Source organism: Lepisma saccharinum, chromosome 13 (assembly GCF_977018435.1).
Source record: "Lepisma saccharinum chromosome 13, izLepSacc3.1, whole genome shotgun sequence".
NCBI classification, from domain to species: Eukaryota; Metazoa; Arthropoda; class Insecta; order Zygentoma; family Lepismatidae; genus Lepisma; species Lepisma saccharinum.
In genome coordinates, this window is record NC_139241.1 from 6,497,542 (window position 1) to 6,519,153 (window position 21,612).

Here is a 21,612-nt window from a genome sequence, read left to right on the forward strand (position 1 = left end):
AAGTTTGAAAGGTATGGACTTGCAAATGCCTTTAAAAGTTCTTCAATATATTTGATAGGAGAAGTATTCAAAGTATAGAGAGAATAATAACCTGCGATGCAACAGTCCTACCGACTTCCGGCCTCACTCCCACATGCCTCATCGTAGTTGGGCAATGATCCAACCAGTTAATGGGTGATGCATGGTGAGCATGACGAGCCCCCAGTCGTCGTTGTAGGTTTTCCTGATCAGCTTATGCTACTCATTTGTATCTCCCCTGTGTCCTTCCTCATGATGTTGGGTGGATACCAGTTCCATACACTGGTCAAAATTTCTGGAGAAAAGCTGTTACGCTTCCCCCAGTAGAATCTTAGCAGCATGCATCCCATAGCCTGGGCCTTAGATCACACGGTCACAGTGCAGGGAGATGAGCTGTGTTTTATTTTTTATGGAAAGACTGCTATTTTCATGTTACCATTCCAGATTCCAACTCTACAGGCACAATTAAAAAGGGAAGAAAATATATTTTCTCTATTAATTACATTTCGGAAGCCTTTGCAATCACTATTTTAATCTGAAGTGAATAGTAAGATTTCAGAATGTAGCACTACTATGTTCCAACAGTTTTAATAAGTAATCAATGGTTCAAAATTGGTTTATAGATTATCATAAAGAAGGTATTGGAATTACCAAAAGCATTTATACATTATAATTAGTACTCATTTAGTTTAATACACTTAATAATATAATTATTTTAATTTAAACATCATTATTATTATTCCTTAGATACTTGGTTCAACCCTGCTCCCCCCCATAGATATGTGATGTAAGGGTTATGCACTCTGATTAACTATATGAGCCTGTATTTTATAGTTTTAAGTACACTAAATGTGAATATATTTCACGAGATGAAGAAATTAATTGAATTCAGTCATTTCTTTGTGAGGGGTGTAAGGGGTGCCTTCCACATAGGCCCCAAAAGTCAACCTCACTTCCACGCAGTACACCCTGGACTGCATATGCAGACGAACGAGGCTCTGGTGACTGGCACTATGGCCAGTATAATTTGGTGTGTGTTGTCCTGTTTTTTGTCCTTATGTGTGCTGAGTGCTCGTTTACAGCTTCAGCTTTTAACAGAAGTCAGAATATTTTAAGATTTTTAGTTATGCAACGTTTAGAGTTGTTATTTGTAATGGTAAGGAGCTGGCCACCGTATAATGTGACAGGTGCAAAATAGATGTAAGTGCTGACAAACCCAAAATTTTAAATTCAAATTCTAAATTCACTTCTTCTTTCTTGACAAATATTTGCATACATTGAAGGAATAACAAACAAATGTCAGAACAAAAATGGATGATTACCAGAAACTTACACAAGTGGAAATATTGGAGACAGTTGAGAGTTTAAGAAAGGAGCCGATAACAGAGATTTCTGAATTGACAGAACCAAGTTAAAGTGAAGCTCTTCATTCAAATATATGGTGAGTTACAAAATGCTAAATGTATTTGAAATTTCACAATGCAATTTATGATATATATGAGGGGCCAATCTCATTGAATTACACTTTATTATTTTCACAAACAAGCAGATCAGTTACAACTTGGCAGATACATCTACATTCTCAATATAGTCAGTCAGCTTTGAGCTAAATGTACTTGCACCACCAGAATGGCAGCCTCTCAGGCCCTTTTTCATCCGGACTTTTGGAGTGAGTCGCACCTTTGCTATAAATACTTAAATTTGAGGCATGTTCATTGTACATTTTTGTCCAAACATTAAGGATAATTGATTGATTAATTAATTTGCTTTATTTTACTTCACTTTTGGTGCCACTTTTTGGCTAATTTGCAAAGATGGGGATGAGTGATGAAATTGATGAATGGATACTCACAACCCTGGACTCCTGGTGTCGTAGCACGATGTGCCATTGCTGAGGCTGGCTTAAGCATAATTAAGATATAAGTATACAGGTCATTACTGAAATGGCACACAACACTGTAAAATTGAAACAAACAAGCTGTAGTATACATCAAAGAAACAATATCACTTTACCAGAATCGACCTGCCGGCCTCCTAGTTCTTTTGATTCAGGAATGGGATTTCTCAGCACTATCTTGTGGTGAGATGATGCAACATTTGTCGATTTTGGCCAACAATCCGGAACAATGGAAGCAAGACATGAAAATGGAAAAAGTTTACCTTGAATCATCCTGTAATAGGCCAACTTCTATTAAGCAATGCTTTCGTCTCCTAATCATCACAGGCCAAAATGTAATTGTAAGGCAGAAACAAGGCCTGTTGCTGTATTTACTGTAGTGTTGCAAAGTATACAATTAAATATCCAGATGCATGGTTCTTTTATTTCCCATTTGTTTTTGTAACCATTAGAAGGGTTGTGGTAGATCAACAAGAAATATAAATGTAAGTTTTGGAAGCACGGTAGAGAGACAACAATATGATTGTTGGCAGAAGAATAACTTACGGAGGTGATAGATTGATACATGAAGTGTTGCAAATAGTAAAACTAAACAGGAGGACTTTTTATCAAGATGTGACAGATGAGTTTACAAAGACAGAGAGAAGAAGCTTTTTACCTTCAAAAAGTATTGATTAAATGACATTTTGAAGTAAGAGTGAATATAGTATCAGGTAAAATGCTTTGTCTGTTTTCCTCACTGCCCAGGGATTGTTGTACTGATATCTTTCCTGTCAAAATCTTCCACCAGGCTGGCTCGATGCAGGCATACATTATAATCCATGAAGATGAAATCTGTTCTCCTGCACCTCTGAAGAGTAAAAAATACAGTTACAGAGCCTCGTCTTGGTACATCTGGACATTAACTAAAACATCAGTGAATACATGCAGTTCTATTCCCCCCCTAAGCAAAATGATTGCCCATGCCATTTTGAACCACCACCAAACTCTTCCCGTTCCATGATGTTCCTGAGATTTCATCGGCTGCCATCAGGAATAAGTGTGCTGTATGGTGGTAAGAGACCTGTAGAAAGGCCAAGACGAGGATGCTGGGATAACGTTGATATGGACCTAAAGGAAATCAGTAGGGATGGAAAAGATTGGATTGGTCATGCCCAGGATAGGGACAGATTGAAGGCTGGTGTTGCTGCAGCCATAAACCTTCAGCGTTAAGAAGGCTACAGAGTTAGTTAGTCTGAATCATGTCTCGTCTGTGCAGAGCATATCTCCCCATTTATTTTTAATGAAATTGAACCTGCATATGCAATATATATATAGCCCCAATCCCACCACTCACTGACATAAATGTTCTCCATGAAGGAAGCCCCAGAGGCGAAAAATGCCCGATTACGACCCCCCATGAAATCGTCCCAAAAGGCCGAGAAAATTAAAAAATCGCTCAATGGGCCCTTCCTTAAGGGTGAAAATGCCCTTTTTTTCACGTCCTTAGCAACCGTTGCCACGGGCATTTCTTTTGCACACATTGTTTCCTTCAATTCTTAATTGTCGAGATACACTATATTTCTCACAGATCAATAGCACACAGATGAATGAACTCATGGTTTTGAAAAGTTGCCTGAAACAAGGTTGACATCTACATAATAAGGAGTTTCAGCCCAGATACAATTATGTATATATTGTTATACTCAATGCGTAAATATCTACATCGTGCTTGTTTTAACTAAATATTTAGGGGGTATAATGACATGCAATTCCTTAGAGCTTGCAGTGCCAGTTGTTGTCCATGGAAACGGACGTTGCTAGGGAACTTAAAGATAGTTTATTTTCACCCCGAAATCTACTGTAAGGGAATTATGCTAGACTTTTCGAATTTCAAAATACGAGCATCAGAATTTATTACAGAGGCAAGGTAGGAATTTGACGGGAATGACGGTAGACAGTTATTATCCAATTACGTTAAAAAATGTGAAAATAACAAAATATGTAAATATTGCATTTTCAATTTAGTCGCTATTCAATTCGTTTATGCAAAACATCCAACTACTTATCTTGAAACGGTTATTACTTACTCAGTTCATTATTAAGAAAATAGACAATAATAGTTTGAATATTTGTACCTTATTAGAGCCCATACACACATAAACTTTTCAAATTAGTGAACTTGTACACATGTTCCCCATCATCCAATACAACATGCAGACATTTTCAAAGTCATTAAGATCATTGAGGAACCACATCTAAAACATGATTGCGATCACAACGTGTCCAAAGGTCATGCATGCGTGCGTACAAGACGTGGCCAAAGGCCACGTCGAAAGTACGTGAGTCTTGTTATATAACCGTGGTGGTGGCACCATAGCAATACAGCAATTTGGCAATGATGTATGGAATTCAAGGACGGATTGTGGAACCACTTGATGTGGATGAATTCCAAGATCTACTGTTCACAATATCATGCACAAAAGGTTACGATTGTGTGCATACGAGGGTCACTATTTATATTTTGAGCCTTGGCAACACTGATTGAAGTTAGGCGCGATTTGACGTTTGCACGGAATCGTCTGGCATTATTGACCATAACGTACTTCAAATGTTTTGTCAGTAGCTTCATTTGTGTTGTTTATGTTGCCTTGGAGATGGCACGTCAACAATAAAATGGAATTAATTTGTGAACATTTTCGTGCGATGATTTTTTACGATTTTCATCGTGGATTATCAAGACAAGAGTGCATCGACCAACCTACTTCCACATTTGGCGATGAGGCCCCATCCTTTGCCACTGTGAAATGCTGGTATAACGAATTTAATCGTGGCCGCCATTCGCTCACTGACGAGATTCGCAAAGGGCGTCCAAAATCAGTTGTTGTTCAAGAAAACATTGATGCTGTGCAAAACCTAATACTGCAAGATCGTCATGTGACATACTGTGAGATTGAGGCAACCATAGGCATTAGTTCCACCAGCATATATAAAATATTATATGATCATTTAGCATCCCACACAATTTGACAAAAACTCAAAAAGACGCTTGCGTCAATTGGTGCAAACAAATGCTCAATAAATACAATCGTGGTGCTTCAAAAGACGTATATAATATTGTAACAGGTGACGAATCATGGATATATGCATATGAGCCGGAACGTAAACAGCAGTCAACTGTATGGCTGTTTCAAGATGAACCCAATCCAACAAAAGTTGTTCGCGCTCGAAGCACATCGAAACAAATGGTCGCCTGTTTTTTCGGGAAAACTGGCCATGTGGCAACTGTGCCTTTAGAGGAACGTAGAACGGTCAACTCTGAGTGGTACACAACAATTTGTTTGCCAGAGGTCTTCGGTCAAATACGGAAAACAAACAAATGCCGTCGGATCATTCTTCATCAAGACAATGCCAGCTGTCACACATCTCGTCTAACAACCGACTTTATGAACAGTCAAAAAATCGAATTGATGGGTCATCCACCGTACAGTCCTGATTTGACACCCAATGACTTCTTCTTGTTCCCGAATGTCAAGAATAAATTGCGTGGACAACAATTTTCATCGGCGGAAGATGCCGTTGGTGCGTTCAAAAACCATATTATGGAGGTGTCTCAAGAAGATTGGAAAAACTGCTTTGACAAATGGTTCGAACGAATGCAAAAGTGTATTGACCATAAAGGAGAATACTTCAAAAAACAATAAAGCAGTTTTGAATGCCAAATTCCTGTTTTTTCATTGTTAGGCTCAAAATATAAATAGTGACCCTCGTACAAGATGCAATTGTTGCACGAAATAAAGCCATATGAATAGCCAAAAAGACATCCATTTGCCATTAACATTCTGCAGAGGATTGATAACGACTCCGTGTCTCTATCGAGGATTGCTCTCTCCGCTTGTCAGGTCATGTTAACAGACACAATGCTAGAACATGGGGTTCAGAGAATCCACATATTTATTTGGAACATGTTTGAGACAGTCCAAAATTGAATCTTTGGTGTGCTCTCATGCATGATGAAGTCATAGGCCCATTCTTTTTCGAGGAGCAAACTGTAACAGAAAATACGTTCTTAAAAGTGCTGAAAAATTTTACAGTTCCCAATTATGTCATTTAGAACCAAAAGTGATATTACAACTAGATGGGGCCCTGCCAATTGGAGCCAACATGTGAGTGAGTATCTTGATAGGAAATTTCCTGAATGTTGGAGATCAAACATGGTGGGCCAATTCCCTGGCCACTCTGCTCTCCAGATTGTTACAACCTGTAGACTTCTTTCTTTGTGGGTACATCAAAGACATGGTGTGTTCTGGCCAAAAAATATATGATCTACAAGAACTGCAGAACCATGTTCGGAATGCTCTTGCTTCTGTAACCCCTCAGATGCTACAGAACACTTGGAGGGAGATTGAATACAGGCTGGACATTTTTGCAACAATCAGAGCTCATGTAGAGTTATACTGAGCTCTAACTGCTTCCAATAAAACGTGGTGAGTTTGCCTTCAAAATGCTTTTTTTTTTTGTTTCTAGCAACTCCTTACCGTATTACATTAACACACTTTCAAAGACTGTCAGTCTCACTTTGGATACCACGTATTTGGGTCAATCCATGCAATGTCAAACCATGCAATGTCGGTGGAGCGTCTGAAGTAGAGTGCCGTGATCGAGTTTATAACCGCAGAAAATGTGCTACAAATTGACATTCATTTTAGACTGAAGGTATTTTATGGGGATGAATGCCAGCTAAAGAAGTCTCAACGTATGTGAGAGGATGAGAGTGGAAGGCTGCGTAGTGCAACTGATTTAGGTCATCGGAATAGTGTTGAGCTGGGGTTTTCTTTACGAACATGAACAGCCCAATATCACACAGTATTGATGTCTATGCATTCATCCTCATAAAACGCCTTCAGTCTTAAATGAATGTCAATTTGTAGCACATTTTCTGCGGTTAGAAACTCGATCACGGCACGCTACTTCAGACTCTCCACCAACATTGCATGGATTGACCCAAATACATGGTATCCAAAGTGGGACTGACAGTCTTTGGAAAAAAAAAAAATGCATTTTGAAGTCAAACTCACCACATTTTATTGGAAGCAGTTACAGCTCAGTATAACTCTAAATTAGCTCTGATTGTTGCAAAAATGTCCAGCCTGTATTCAATCTCCCTCCATGTGTTCTGTAGCATCTGAGGTGTTACAGAAGCAAGAGCATTCCGAACATGGTTCTGCAGTTCAGGCACTCCACCAACATTGCATGGTTACATGCTGCCATTGTCCTTGCTGTAGTTCAGCACCCCCTGGTGATAAAAGCTTGAAACCTTCAATGGAGAAGCAGGAAAGTCTTTAAGTGCAATGTATGGTTGCTCAAAATCCAAAATGCGTTTACAAGGTAAATAAAAACCTAGGAGGCTTTACTTTTCAGCATGTCCTCGTATATGTACTTTATTGCAGATCCATTTCAGGATTGTAATGTTTTTGATTGACATTCCAAATTACAGTTTGCAGAATTTTAACACCAAATGTTAATAAGAAATGAAATTAGGCATACCATATTTAATTCAAAATATTGAATTTTTCACGAGTTTTGTATCTCTGAAACCAATTGAATCTCAAACTCAAAATTTTTACTGGAGTAACTTATCATGGAGTACTGTATTGTGTTCAAATCTCAGATTTTTAAACAACTGCCCACGAGAAATATTTAATCCTGATCTTGGAATTTTTAACAAAAAGTACATGTTTATGACCCTGTAGAATAAGAAGGATTAAAGTCTCAAGCTTCAAATAATTTTGACACACACTCTTGGTACACAGGTACTTGCACAAAAAAATTCAAGTGTTAAACAAACTGCCTTCCTCCTAAAAAGAAATGTCCAAAAATGACATTTTGAGCAATTAGGATACACAACTTTGAATTTAAAATGTATTATGAAGGAATAATATCGAGGATATTATATGCAAATATAATTGTAGCTATAATATGATTAACATCACAGATTTTGTCTAATTGTCCTAGGACTTACCAGAGCTGAGATAAAAAAGTTGCCGCTGATGCTTACGAATGGATAAAATAACGTGCGCCATGATAAAAAAATGCCCCTTATTTTCAAATCGGTGATAGTGAAAATAAAATAACAGTGGTTCTGAACTGTCAACATACATATGAGGCTAACATAGGGCTACCATACGTCCTGGTTTTCCCGGACATGTCCTCAATTCGGACCCTGAAATTTGCATCCGGGCGGGTTTTTACTTTCTGTTAAAATGTCCGGGTATTTACTTTTATCCAATCATCATAGGTCAGAGATCACGAAGTTACAACTTTTCGAATCATTAAATGTCTGATGTTGGCAGTACTGGACGATGCACTAAGTGTTAGTTGTTTGTTGTTACAGTTTCAAGTTCCGATCGATGAGATTTCCACGTCATTCGTTTGTTCATGTTTCGAAGTGGAAATCAGAGTTTGCGAACACGGTTTAAGCTACTAATATGCCTAAAAGAAAGTGCAAGTTTACTAATGAGTTACAAGAAAAGTATTCATGTTTTAGACGTGGTAGAGACAAATTTGAATACGAGTGTATGGTTTGTAAACCCGGTACATATGTGTCTGTGGCAATCAAAGGATGGCTAGACTTGCAAGCACACGTGGAGTGTGAAAAGCACAAAAGAGCCGTCAGAGGTGAAGCTTCATCTACAAAACTGACTCAGTTTTTCACGAAACCTGGCAGTGAACACGAAGAAAAATTAACTGCTGCAGAAGGTTCTTTCGAAGAAAATGTCCTCCTTTTAGCATTTCAAAATATGGTAGCCCTAGATAACACCACACAAAAAATATATTTTTTTAAAAAATGGTCAAGCAACCATCTTGTACCACTTCATATGGATTGACCCATTTATAACTTGTATGCTTGAATTAGAAATTTATCTTATTATGTTTCCTTTGTTGTGGTGGAACTATTTGTAGATATTCTGTGAAAATATTAACATTAAACTTTGTCTACCATGGATATATTTCAATTTAAACTTAAAACATATTATGCAATTGTTTCAGCATAGAGTGCATTTATATGTGTGTGTATGTGGAATGGTGGCACAGTTCTTACTTGCATACAACAATAATCTACTGTGGGATTCACTAGCCTATCTTAGTTCTTCTTTTCATATTACTTAACCTTATTTCATTGAAAGCACACTTTGATGACAAGATACTTTCAGTAAATTTGATAGTAAATGTGTGTGTCTTTGTTTTATTGATAACCATTATTTTCAATGTTTATATTTTCTTGCCTGATAATTTCAGTGAACATATCTAGCAGAATGGAAGTGGAATGTGAGAAGGAAGTCTATTTTACCACATCACAGAAAAATCATGTTGAAGAATACAACTCCATATCAGACCTCCCAATTTCCATCTCTTCCATAAAAGCAGAAGACACAAACGATGAGAAGACATCAGTGCACAAATATGGCATACATATAATGGATGACATTTGTGAGAATGAATTGGAAAAAGTTGATCCTTTGATGTTACCAGATACAAAACCTGATTCAATTGGAAATGTAAATATGGTTGAACATTTAGTTGTCTGCAAGTCAGAAGCTGATGAAGGGGATGATGCATTCAATTGGGAGGAAAGTAAGTTTGACATAGGAGAGGAAAATGGAAGTTTATTTGTGGAAGGTAAATGTATGAAGGAGGAAGTTGCAGAATATCATGATGAAGAAATCCCAAATATTAAAACAGAAGAAACAAATGAGATAAATCTGACTGATATGGATTTGAAGTATCCAGCAAAAGATGAAGATGCTGATTCCAGGTAATTAATAATATCTACATTACAATGTACCGTATTAGTGTTAATAGTTCATTCTGCAATGTTATTAAAAGAGGTTCTTCCAGAATTCTCTGACACATTTAAGTTATGATTAGGGCTCGGAATTTGATGATCTAAATGATTTAAACATTATCCCCATGATGACATTGTTAAAAAATGATTTAAAATTTTTAAGAAGTAACTCAATTATACACCACAAAGTTTATCTGTTTTAGTCATTTCATGAGGATTGGACCACCCGTTTATTTTATATAGAATTTCAAATAGACCGCTCGTTTGGGAACTGCCAAAAAACCACACTTTTTTGTTCACACTACAATAAAAAAATGAAAGCTTTCTAAAAAATTAGTTGCCACAGGTTAATGTGGAATTGAATAAGCAAAATTTTGATGTAACTTGTTTTCTGTGTGGATTTGCTGCTTAAATGTTAGAGTCCATACACGAGTTTCCATAATTTTTAATCTGATAGTAGTCATGGAATTGTCCCATTCAGTGTAAATGGTGAGGGGGGAGAGAAATCCAACACAGCACAATGACGCATGAAGTAACTTCTTCCCAGCTATCCAATATAGTGTTCCCCCTGACCTTGTGCATCCTGCATAAGTATAGGATATATTTGTTTCATTGTTTTGGGTCGATCCATATTTTTTAATTTGCTACAAAAGAGTATTTATGGGTTCTTTACAAAATATAAAGGGGGGAGGTCATTGAAATATACTCTCATTCCATTATCATCAGGTTTAGGGAAGTAACGAGTGGTTGGTGTAGTGGTTATCATACTGGATTCTCACTCCAACAGTTTTAGGTTCAAATCCCTGTGGTGTCAAACTTTTTGTAAGCTTTATTTATTTCCCACTATTGTTAAATGAAATATTTCTGTTTAACATTAAATATTATAAGATAATATGTCTATATTTCAACAATAGCATATAAGATTAGTACAGATATTATGGGAGAGAGAGAGAAACAGACAGACAGTAGTAGTTTGAAATTGGAATTAATGTTTTTAGTGGTCTAAACACATGTCAAATTATAATATTTCACTGAGATTTAAGTCACTTTATGCCCAATTAGGTGTAATCGGAATGGTATCTACAGTTTAACCACTAACGGGTATGAAATCCATACCCCTTGTTATCCAGCAGTGAACTTAAATTGTTGCCTTGAGAAATACATTAAACATGAAATTTATAAGATAGTCGTAATTGATTGATTGTGATTACTACTGGATGTCAGACACAACATTTTCAAAAGTAAAAGGAATCACCTCTTTTTCCTATCTCTACCCATTTATCTTTCTTTTCCTCTCTCTTTCCCATATGCAGACACAGACATACAAAAATAAATATTTTAGTGGGCATTTGAATGTATTACTGTATAATTTAATATGCAATGAATAATAGTTATTTTCATTCTTTCCCTCTCTCCCTCACTCAAAAGAAAAATTAAATAGGACAGACCCAAGCCATAAAATTTAGCTGCATGTTGTTTTCAAGCAGGGCAAGCGTAATGACGTAGCACAATTTGAGTTTCGTTGGCACCTAGCATAGTGTATTTTCATAATATGAAAATTTAGCATAATTTGCGAACTTGCTCCTCTGGAAGGGAGAAATTCACTTCAAATAACGATATTTTGAGAAATTTAAAATAAAACCATATCCAGATCTGATTTCGGGTTCAGGGACATGGTTTTCCAACCACACCCTCTTCTCTTCAGCTTTTCTTTATTCTTCCCAGTTTATCTCTTGAGGAAAATTACATGGCAAGAAATCAGTAAAAATTTATGGGTCACAAATAAAAAATATGTTCCACTTTGTAGTTGATGAATCATCACATCTAGTTCAATGTTGAACATATCTCAGATAATAGATGTATAACTTAAAATTACAATAATCTGAAAAGTCCTGCAAAAAACTAAAACTCTATAACTTGAAAACTATTAAGTTTATTAACAAAATATTTTGTGTGTACTTACAGCAAAGCTCAAAGTTTATTTCCTGCTTGTTAGGTTCATCGCCAAACCTCCAATTGTGCACCATTCACGTCCAAACACTGTTGCAGTCTTTTTGTGAAACCGAGAATTGCATGCTGACTGTGCTCTCTTGGGATATTCAGAATCACTTCTCTTATTCTTTCTTTTAGGTCATCCAGATTAGCTGGTTTCTGTGAATACACCTCGGTCTTTACATGTCCCCACAACCAATAATTGCAAGGTGTCAAGTCTGGTGATCTTGCAGGCCAAGGTGTGGGCCCTCTTCGGCCAATCCGTCTACTTTGAAATTGTTCATTAAGAAACTGCCAAACTTCAAGGGCAAAATGCGGCGGCACCCCATCTTGTTGCATGTGGACGTCATTGATGATGCCTAACCTATTAAGTTCTGGCACAAGGAATGTCTGTAGCATGTTCAGATAGTTGTTGCCATTTACTGTGTCTTCCTCGAAGAAAAATCACTGACTGAATCACATCGTCACTCGATCCTGGCCTTCCACTGCGTGGCAAATCTGACACACTTCCCTATGCCTTGAACTTTTCATACCATCTCTTGATACTTGAATTTGCTGGGGGTGGTTTCCCACATGTTGTCTGGAACTTTCTCTGCACTGAAACACAAGATTTTAACTCTATAAACCACAGAACACACTGTGCCTTTTCCTGGATGGATGCCATCTTAAGTCACATGATCACGTGATTACCAGTGCAAGCATCACTGAGCAGTGTGGCCAAAACAAAACTTTAAACTTCCACCCTTCTCACCCAAAAAATGTGTATTGTTAAATGCAACTACTAAAAAGTTATAGAGTTTTAGTTTTTTGCAGGACTTTATGGACTCCCTGTATTTATAATAATAATTACTGTTACTAATTATGAATAATAGCACTTCATTGTTATTATTATTATGTAGATTTTAGCCATGGCTAGTCTAATCTAGTCGGTAGGACATCTGACTGCCACACAGGAGACCTGGGGTGGGTGATCTAAAGTTGGAATTTTTTCGGTCTTGTCCCCACACAAAGCTCAAATCAATGGGTAACTGCAGAGTGAAGGTAGCCAGAGCATGGTGCTGATCATATCACCTCCAAAATAGCTGAGATCGATAATATGTGGAGTGGATCCCTACCATCACACCCCCTAACTGCCTTCATGGCATGGTGCTACATGCACCGGGATCTTTACCCGTAGTTCCTAGTGCAATTGATCTGCATTTAGCACAATTTCACTGATTAAGCTGCTTTTTCTGATTGGAAGGTTATCTACGTAGGCCAGGAGCCATCTGTCCTTTTGAGCTTTCTTGTGTTGCCTTGAAGATCTTGGTGAGAGCCCTGATTGTGTTGTTGTGAATGTAAAATCTCTACCAATATAGGTGTTGTCGCGGAAAAATACCATGGCAACAGAACGGTGTGTTTGTGCAAGAGTGCTTAATGTAGGTAACCAGCCCTCCTTAGTTTTCCTTCCCTCTAGTGTTAGAGTCAGTGTGCTCTATTGGGACTCTCGCTGTGCCAAATACTTTTTCAGGAGGCAAGAGAATGTACAACCTATGATGCTGAACCAAATTTTGCATTCCTAGGAAATTTCAGTCTTGAAAAAAACACTGCTTCTATATTTAACACTTATGCAAACAGGGGAAAAGTAGACAAAAGTAGGATGGCAAACACAGGGAACAGCAAAAGATATCATGGTAGGCTGTCAGGCAAGTGATGTACTACAATTAGATACAGGGATTGGACAGAAATATGGAAACATCTGCGGAAATGCACATTACTTTTATTAATATCAAGTAGGACCACCTTTGGCACGCAAAACGGCCTGCAGTCGACGTGGAATTGACAAATACAGGTCGCGTATGGTTGTCAAAGGGATGTTGTACCATTCTTCCTCCAAAGCAGCTGCAAGTTGTTGTAGAGACGATGGTGGTGGGTAGTGGGCTCGCACCTTGGTCTCCAAAACCGACCACAAGGGCTCAATAATATTGAGGTCTGGTGAATGTGGAGGCCATGCCAGATGTGACACTTCATCTTCATGCTCATCAAAACAGTCCTGGATGATGTGAGCTGTATGAACCAGAGGCTCTGTCATCTTGAAACACGGCATCACCATCTGGGAACAAAGTTTGCACCATGCGATGCAGCTGGTCACTCAAAATGTTTACGTAGTCCCTGGCGGTGACATGTCCATGCAGGGTGATGATGGGTCCGGCAGAATACCATAAGTTGGCTGCCCAACTCATCACTGAACCACCACCATGCTTCACTCTCGGTAACAGACAGTCTGTATCGTACGCTTGTGCTGGCATTCTCCACACTTACACTCGGCCAGCAGTTGGAAACAATGTAAAGGATGACTCATCCGACCAGATTACAGTCTTCCACTGCTCCATTGTACAGTTTTTATGGGAGTTGCACCACTGTCTCCATCTAGCAGCATGGTCAACAGTCACGAGTGGTTTGGGAATTGCAGATCTGCCATGAATACCCTGCTTGTGGAGTTCTCATCTGACTGTTTTGATGCTAACTGGGTTTGTAAGCACTGTGTTCAGCTCAGCAGTGACTTTTGGAGCCGTGGTGATCATCTGCTTGGTTACAATCCTACCCAATGTGCATCTGTCTCTGTCACTCAACACACACTTGCGTCGACGCTAGTGCTTTGCTGATGCGGTTTTTCAAGAAGTCTCGTAGGCAGTCATGATCTTCGAAACTGTGCCTCTTGATACAGTAAACGTTTCCGCTACTTTCGTCACGGAAGCTCCCACCATACGCGCACCCACAATTTGCTCTCTTTGAAACGCTGTCAGCTCAGAAATGATTCACGATAACCTGCACGGACCAGTCGCTGAACTGTAACTGACCCATCTGTCAGGTTGGCCAGGGTATATACCTCGCAGGAAGTGCCAGTGACCACAGCGCCACCTACCAATCAGACGCAAATCATGTTTGAAATGGGTACCTGTTTTATACCAGGTGTTTCCATATTTTTGTCCAACCCCTGTATCTCTTGAAAGAGTGATCTGAATAAGCACACTAGAGAAGATGTGTTTCCCTTTTCCACACCAAGGGGTTTGAAAGGATCTAGGGTCATCTCACTTGCCAGCAGCCACCAGGCTTAAGAAATCTCCTTGGCCATTCATGGGCAAACTCTTGGAACTATTTGTGTGTTGGAAGTAGGGAAACACACTAATCGAAGATTTGCTTGAACTGATGCCTAGACGTTAGAAAAATAAAACTCATTCAGCACCACAGGTGGTTCAGTTTCGATGACCTACAGTATATGCCACTGTAGTAGACTAGAATAGTGAGGATAATATTGCCATGGACTAGGAATAATAAAATATGTCTAGAAAAGTCTTAGGCTGTAGGTGTGGATAGGTTTATACAATATTTGGCAGATATATTCACATGTTTGCACAAGTGTAAATTTTATTGTTTAAAGTCTATGTTGTAACCATATTTTATCTTAATATATTGAGTGTATCAAACCATTCATTTCAGGAGTACAGGAAGAAATTTAATATTACCTGATTTGACTACAATTAATGAGAAACAGTCAGGAATCATGTGTGCGGGTGAAATTGTTGATGGAAATCCTCAGTATCATCATGCAATTGAAACGATGTCAATATGTTATATTATAAACAAGGATCAATTTAAAACAAACAATGAATATATTTTGTTGCAAGGGAACCAATGCAATATAATTTTTATCCAAGATACACAATTCAGAGAACAATTAAGCTACAAAGAAAAGCATCCACTCGAGTGCCCTCACTGCAGTAAAATATTTACTCGAAGTGGACACTTGAAAGACCATTTGAGAGCTCATAAGGGAATTCGTTCACACCAGTGTCCTCAGTGCAAAAAGAGATTTGTTCAAGCCAGTAAATTGAAAATTCATTTGAGAATTCATGTGGGAATTCGTCCATATGAATGCCCTCAGTGCAATAAGAGATTTAATCAAGGTGGAGCATTGAAAAGGCATCTGCGATTTCATGAGGGAATTGGCCCACACAAATGCCCTCAGTGCAATATGAGATTTATCTTAAGTGCAACATTAGTGAGGCATTTGAGAAGTCATGAGGGATTTCGTCCATACGAATGCCCTCTGTGCAATGAGAGATTTGCTGGAGGTAAAACATTGAATGACCATTTGAAAAGACATGATGAAATTCGTCCATATGAATGCCCTAAGTGCAATGCAACATTTGCTCTAAGTGCAACATTGAAAAGACATTTGCGATGTCACGAGTTAATTTGTTCATATGCATGCCCTATGTGCAATGAGACATTTGCTCTGAGGGCAACATTAAAAATGCACTTGAGAAGTCACAAGGAAATTCGTCTATACGAATGCCCTAAGTGCAATGCAGCATTTGCTCTAAGTGCAACATTGAAAAGACATTTGAGATGTCATGATGAAATTCGTCCATACAAATGTCATCAGTGCAGTATGAAATTTACTCAAAGTGAGAACTTGAAACTCCATTTGGAAACTCACTAGTAAATTCGTTCATCTGTATGCCTTGAGTGTAAGAAGAGATTTACAATAAGTGCAAACTTGAAAGAAATTATGAGAATGGGGAATTGGGAATCCCTAATGGGTGCCTAAGTCTAATCTAATTCTTGAAAATTTTGCAAATTTACAATAAAATTTGTGCAGACCAATGCAGAGGTACATTTAAAAATCTGGTGAAAAATTGTTTATAATTACTGTTTCATCAAAAATAATACAGAGGATACAAATAAATAATTATTGATTGTGAAACAGAAAATTAATTTAGATTTTCATGCAGGAATTTACTCCTAGAACGGCTCCCAATGTAGAATGATACACTTGTTTAAGTTTTATACGAGAGTGGAAATTTATATGGAAACTGGTTGTATAAATTCCCTCAGTGCAAGAGACATTCATTCGAAGAAAATCAAATTGCTTTTGTTTATTAAGTCTGAATTCACACAAAACTAGATATTTTTTTTCTGGAACACCCTTGCTGTTTCTCACTTCCTAACATGCTGCAATTATGATGGCTTTGTACCCGTATTTCCATACGTGCACACTATTATCAATATATACATATATCATTTTTCTTCTACATTTATTATTATTATCATCGAACATTCAGCACGTCTCCAAATCCCCGTCAGTTTCAGAGAAGCCAAGCAAAGGTCATTTGCCTTGCTCACAAAAGGAGGGCTATATTTACACTTTCTCTCACAGAATCCCCTTTGTCTCGCCAATGTGAAATATTTCCATTCTTCCCCGCAACCAACCCCCTCCTCCACGTCAGCCAATAGAAACTGGACATGGACAAAAACCCCTAACCCAATGGGGAATTTTGGCAGTTCAGTGTGCATCTATAAGCTAGACAGAAGAGTGTGTGTCGGGAATTTGCGGTGACAAGTCAGTGTCTAAAAGTTGTATCAAAAAGTCCGTCATTGAGCAGTTGAGCTGGAAGTCTGTGTTGGAAGGTGATACAGAAGTGTGTTGAGCATTTGCCTTGACGAGTCTTTGTCAAGAGGTTGCGTTGAGAGTCCGTGTTGAAAGGGCTATACTGAACATTCTGTGTCTAGAAGTCAGTGTCTGTCAATGCTCAGATCATAGCTATTAACACTTGATTTACGATGAACGGGACAGTTTTCGCTTCGAAACAGACATATAACTTTTGTATATAAAAGTATGCATGTAAGTGGTCAGTGTACAGAACTTTGGTGAGATGAAAGTGTCTCCCTACGTCGTCCAAGGGCAGTTCGTTCGACACCTCAGGAAGCAACCGGTGGTGTAACGGTGCCAGGGGAAGAAAGGGCAACTTGGTCTGAGTTCCATGCCGCATTGACCGACACCATGGACACTTGGGACAACCATGTTCCCTAACGGCAGACAATAGATACATCAGTGGACAGTAAGTGTGACTGGAAACAAAATTAAGGTGTGGACTTTCAATTTTCATATCATGTAGTGATTCTTAACAAAAAATACATATTGACATATCACAGTCCATCATTCGAATAGCTATAATTTCATATGCAACCCCATCCTTTTCCCATCATTTCAGTAACATTTTATAGTTGTTTATGTGCACCGTGCAGGTACAGCCGGGCATCGAACCCTGGATGGCTTGGTTTCCAACCGTCTATTGTTCGGCTTCAACCAAGCAGCCCAGGGGGGGAAAGAGCTAGCCTGTACGGTGACAGCTTGCAGACTGGTTTGGTGAACGAGGCTGTGTTCTAATTGCAACTTAGTTCTCTGCTGGATGTTCTGGTAATGGACAGCCAGAGTAAACATTCTGTAATTCCGTAGAAGATAAAGTGGTGATTTTGGAAATGTGAAAACAATTTTTGTCTGAATTTTTAATGTTGGCTTCTCTATTTTTGTTTTGTACACTGCTATGATGAAACAAAATTAATCTAAGGAACAGATTAGATGTTCCATGATGCATACAATAAAGTACCTAGTATACAATAGGTAATCAAAATGACCACCACCAACACCTTCATGCAGAAGAGTTTCAACATTTGTGTGATGCGTAAGAGAGTTGATATGTACCATCGAATACAAAGATTGTCAGTAAAATTGTGTAGTACCAACCTTTTTCACCTTGGGACAAGAAGGAAAGAGACATTTCCAACATTCAGAAAACGTTAGGTTAAAGAAATGTGTTGGTATTACCCGACATTTCGAGAATTTCCTGACAGTTTGGCATTTCTGTCTCTTAAGGATTTCCCAGCCTCTGGTACGAGCATTTGAAAAGTCCCCCATACTCAAAGTTTGAGAATTTTTTGCTTATAATTTATTGAACATGTCAATGTAATGATTACATGCATTTCTTAACTATTACTTGAAATACAGAAAAGAAAAAACATAATTTGTAAACTAAATGTAAGTAATACTGCAAACTCTGAGGTCTGTAACACACTGAGAAGACAGCAAACCACTTTCCGTGTGTTGAAATACACAAAGAGAATATTGAAACTAAATTTGAAACAATCATCCATTGATTATTTTTTTTTACCTGTTGACGGATCATCAGGAGATTGACTTCTCCATTTGTCCCCACGTCTGTCACATGACATGGGACTACTCGAAGTATGCTTCCAACTTAGCAATTGGGGGTGTGCGAATAAAGCTTAACACCCACCGAGACGCGGCAGCAGAATGTAACAGACACAATTCCAGCATTTCTGTGGGTGATAATCCTTAAGATAACCTGTGTGTTTTTCGTAGTGGGCGTTACACCATTTGATTTCAATAGAAGCAGACAACAAAAGTTCTGTTGGTTTTTGTTGCCACGTTTCTGCTTGTCTCAATGGGTGATGTGCTTAAAAGGCATAGTTGACAATCTGTGATGTTACATCTTAGACTGAGGACTGTAACAGCGGCACTGTTCTAAATGTAACCTAAACATTCAACGTCATACCAATCCCTCCTGGCAGGCTTGTCAACTCATCCAACTCGTGAATTCTTTAGCGTTTTTTAAAAATTAATTTTTAATTCTTTAAAGTAGGAGTGCAGGAACATTTTACAAATGCAATGTATTTCCTGAAGTATCAGGATTTCGAAGCTCGGAAATTTACAGACAAATTGTTTCTTAACTTATCAAGATTTTTGGATGTCAGGAAAGAGTTTCTCATGGCTTCCACATTCACAACCTTCTTAATTTCTTAATTCTTATTTCCCTGGGGTCAAGATACATTCATCAGTGGAAAGACGATTCAGATGTTAATTAGAATGACACTCCCTCGCCCTCTGAAACTTGTACCATTTCTCCGAATATTACTTGACCACCCTGAAATATTATGAAGTAAGTTCAGAAATCTTTAACATAACAACATAGCTTTTGAGCACCAGCAGAGAGAATATAAAAAAATACGTTCTAGAGGAAGGAAATTAGGAAGAACATACTCGCATACGTAAGTACAGTTTTTGACGTTAATTTTTTAACGTCTTTTTTTATATTCTGGAAATGTGAGTATTATGCACCAAACCTACAAATATGCAGCAGAGAGAAGCCAACTTTACTATGTTATTCCCATGAATCTGAACAAATATTTCGTCAACTCTTTTTGCCTCTTGAAAAAGTTTCTGCTGGGGTTGGAAATTGATCCTACAACCCATGTCACATAAGTTGAGCATGCTACTATTACACCACAGATGCCACTAGTACTGAACATATAGTTTGAAAAAATGACAGTCCACTATTTTAGTTTTACACATAAAAAGATCTAAAACTATTTCAACCAAAGTAAGTAATATTTCAGAACTGAAAATACTTTGTTATCCAAAGTCATAATTTTCTTCTACACTTTCTTATTATTTTCTAGAAAGAGTGGTGTAGAAATATCAGTTCAGACATTGTTGCCAGAAAGATTATCAAAGATTTTACATATATCACCGAGCACAACACAAAGTTAAAAGTAAGGGTTATTTATTTTTTTTTTTCGGTTGGCCGCGGTGGCTCAGTCGGTAACGCGTCTGACTACCATGCTCAAGGTCCCGGGTTCGATCCCCGGCCGGTTCAAATCCGGGAACTTTTCTAACGATGGAAGCGGCCCCGGCGCCCACCCAGCGTCGAATAACATGGGTACCTGGGGGAAACCCTGGGGGGTAAAGGCGGTCAGGGGCGTGATGCTGATCACATCACCCCCACTCACGACCGGATCAAGAAAGTGTGGGGCGTTACCCCCACACCCCCTATACGCCTTCATGGCGTGGTGCTAAGCACAGGGGAGCACTTTACCTTCTTTTTTTTTAAGGGTTATTTTTTCAGATTAATAAAAAAGTAAGTTGCCATTTCAAATAACTAATGAAATTAATGCCTGAATCACACAATACTCGTTATTTGTTCCCACAAGGCATTGCGCAGATCAGACATTGCTAAAAACATAGATGAGCAACTTTTGGAATATCGCTGTTCAATAGTTATTATTATAAATTAAAGAAAAGCATGGGTCAGAAATTGGCTTGATAGATAAGGTAATGAAAGTGTGCTTAACAACAGGGTGGCGACAGACCTGGAAAACTGGGAAAAGTCAAGGAATTTGAAGTGTCAAAAAAAGTCGGGGAAATGTCAGGGAATCTTGTCTTGATTGACTTTTTTTAAGATATTGTTATGGAACTCTGCACAGGGACAGGAAATCTTCTTGCTAAATTTCGGCCTCAAGTTTTAGGCTCCTTTTATGCACAACACAACCACGGCCCCTAAAACCAGTGATGGCAGGAGGGGAGAGAGACAGAGAAATTTCTGGAGGGGTAGAAAAATGTGTTAAACGTCTAAATATTTACGTGGAAAATGCATTGAATTATCATTCTTTCTTGTCCGTATGAGAGTAGTAAGGGGGCAGAACTGTCAACAGATGGAGGGGATGGTAGCAGGTGGCTCCGTCTGATAGTTGGACGTCGTAGTAAGGCATTTTGTTAGACAAACTGAAGGAACATGGAAATAAATAGGCTCCATTGATACATACGATTTTTGTCGAATATCGCCAACCGACAAAGTATCTCACTACAACATGCGACAGAAATTGCATGCATGGCACTCGTATGGAATTGATTTTTGTTGGATGTCTTTGGACTGTAACATCCAACAAAAATCATATGCATAAACAAGAAGAGCTTGAGACTGCAAATATGCTGCTGGAATTTTATTACTCTTCTGGCTCACTTCACCTTATTTAATGTGGCAGTGCTTATGAAGGTTTTTTTTTCATCATCCTGACGTATTACTGGTTTCGCACAAGTTAACATATGTTTACAATGACATTGCACTATTCTTAGATATCAAGAAGAATCCAACAAAACTGGACAAAAAAGTGAAACATAAATCTGCATTGGTGTACATTATAAAAATTGGCAACCAACTTCAAGTTTACTGCAACTCTAGTATTGCAATGAAATTAA

The 21,612-nt window shown here is 38.3% G+C and overlaps 1 protein-coding gene across 1 annotated transcript; it reads left to right on the forward strand.

Moving 5' to 3' along the window:
* The first annotated feature begins 9,206 nt into the window (after positions 1–9,206).
* On the forward strand, positions 9,207–17,648 carry LOC145996861 (uncharacterized). Its single transcript, XM_083133402.1, has 2 exons — positions 9,207–9,710; positions 15,213–17,648. Exons 1-2 carry the CDS (start codon positions 9,211–9,213, stop codon positions 16,216–16,218), a joined length of 1,506 nt encoding a protein of 501 aa, XP_082989528.1. The 5' UTR covers positions 9,207–9,210; the 3' UTR covers positions 16,219–17,648.
* The last annotated feature ends 3,964 nt before the right edge of the window (positions 17,649–21,612 follow it).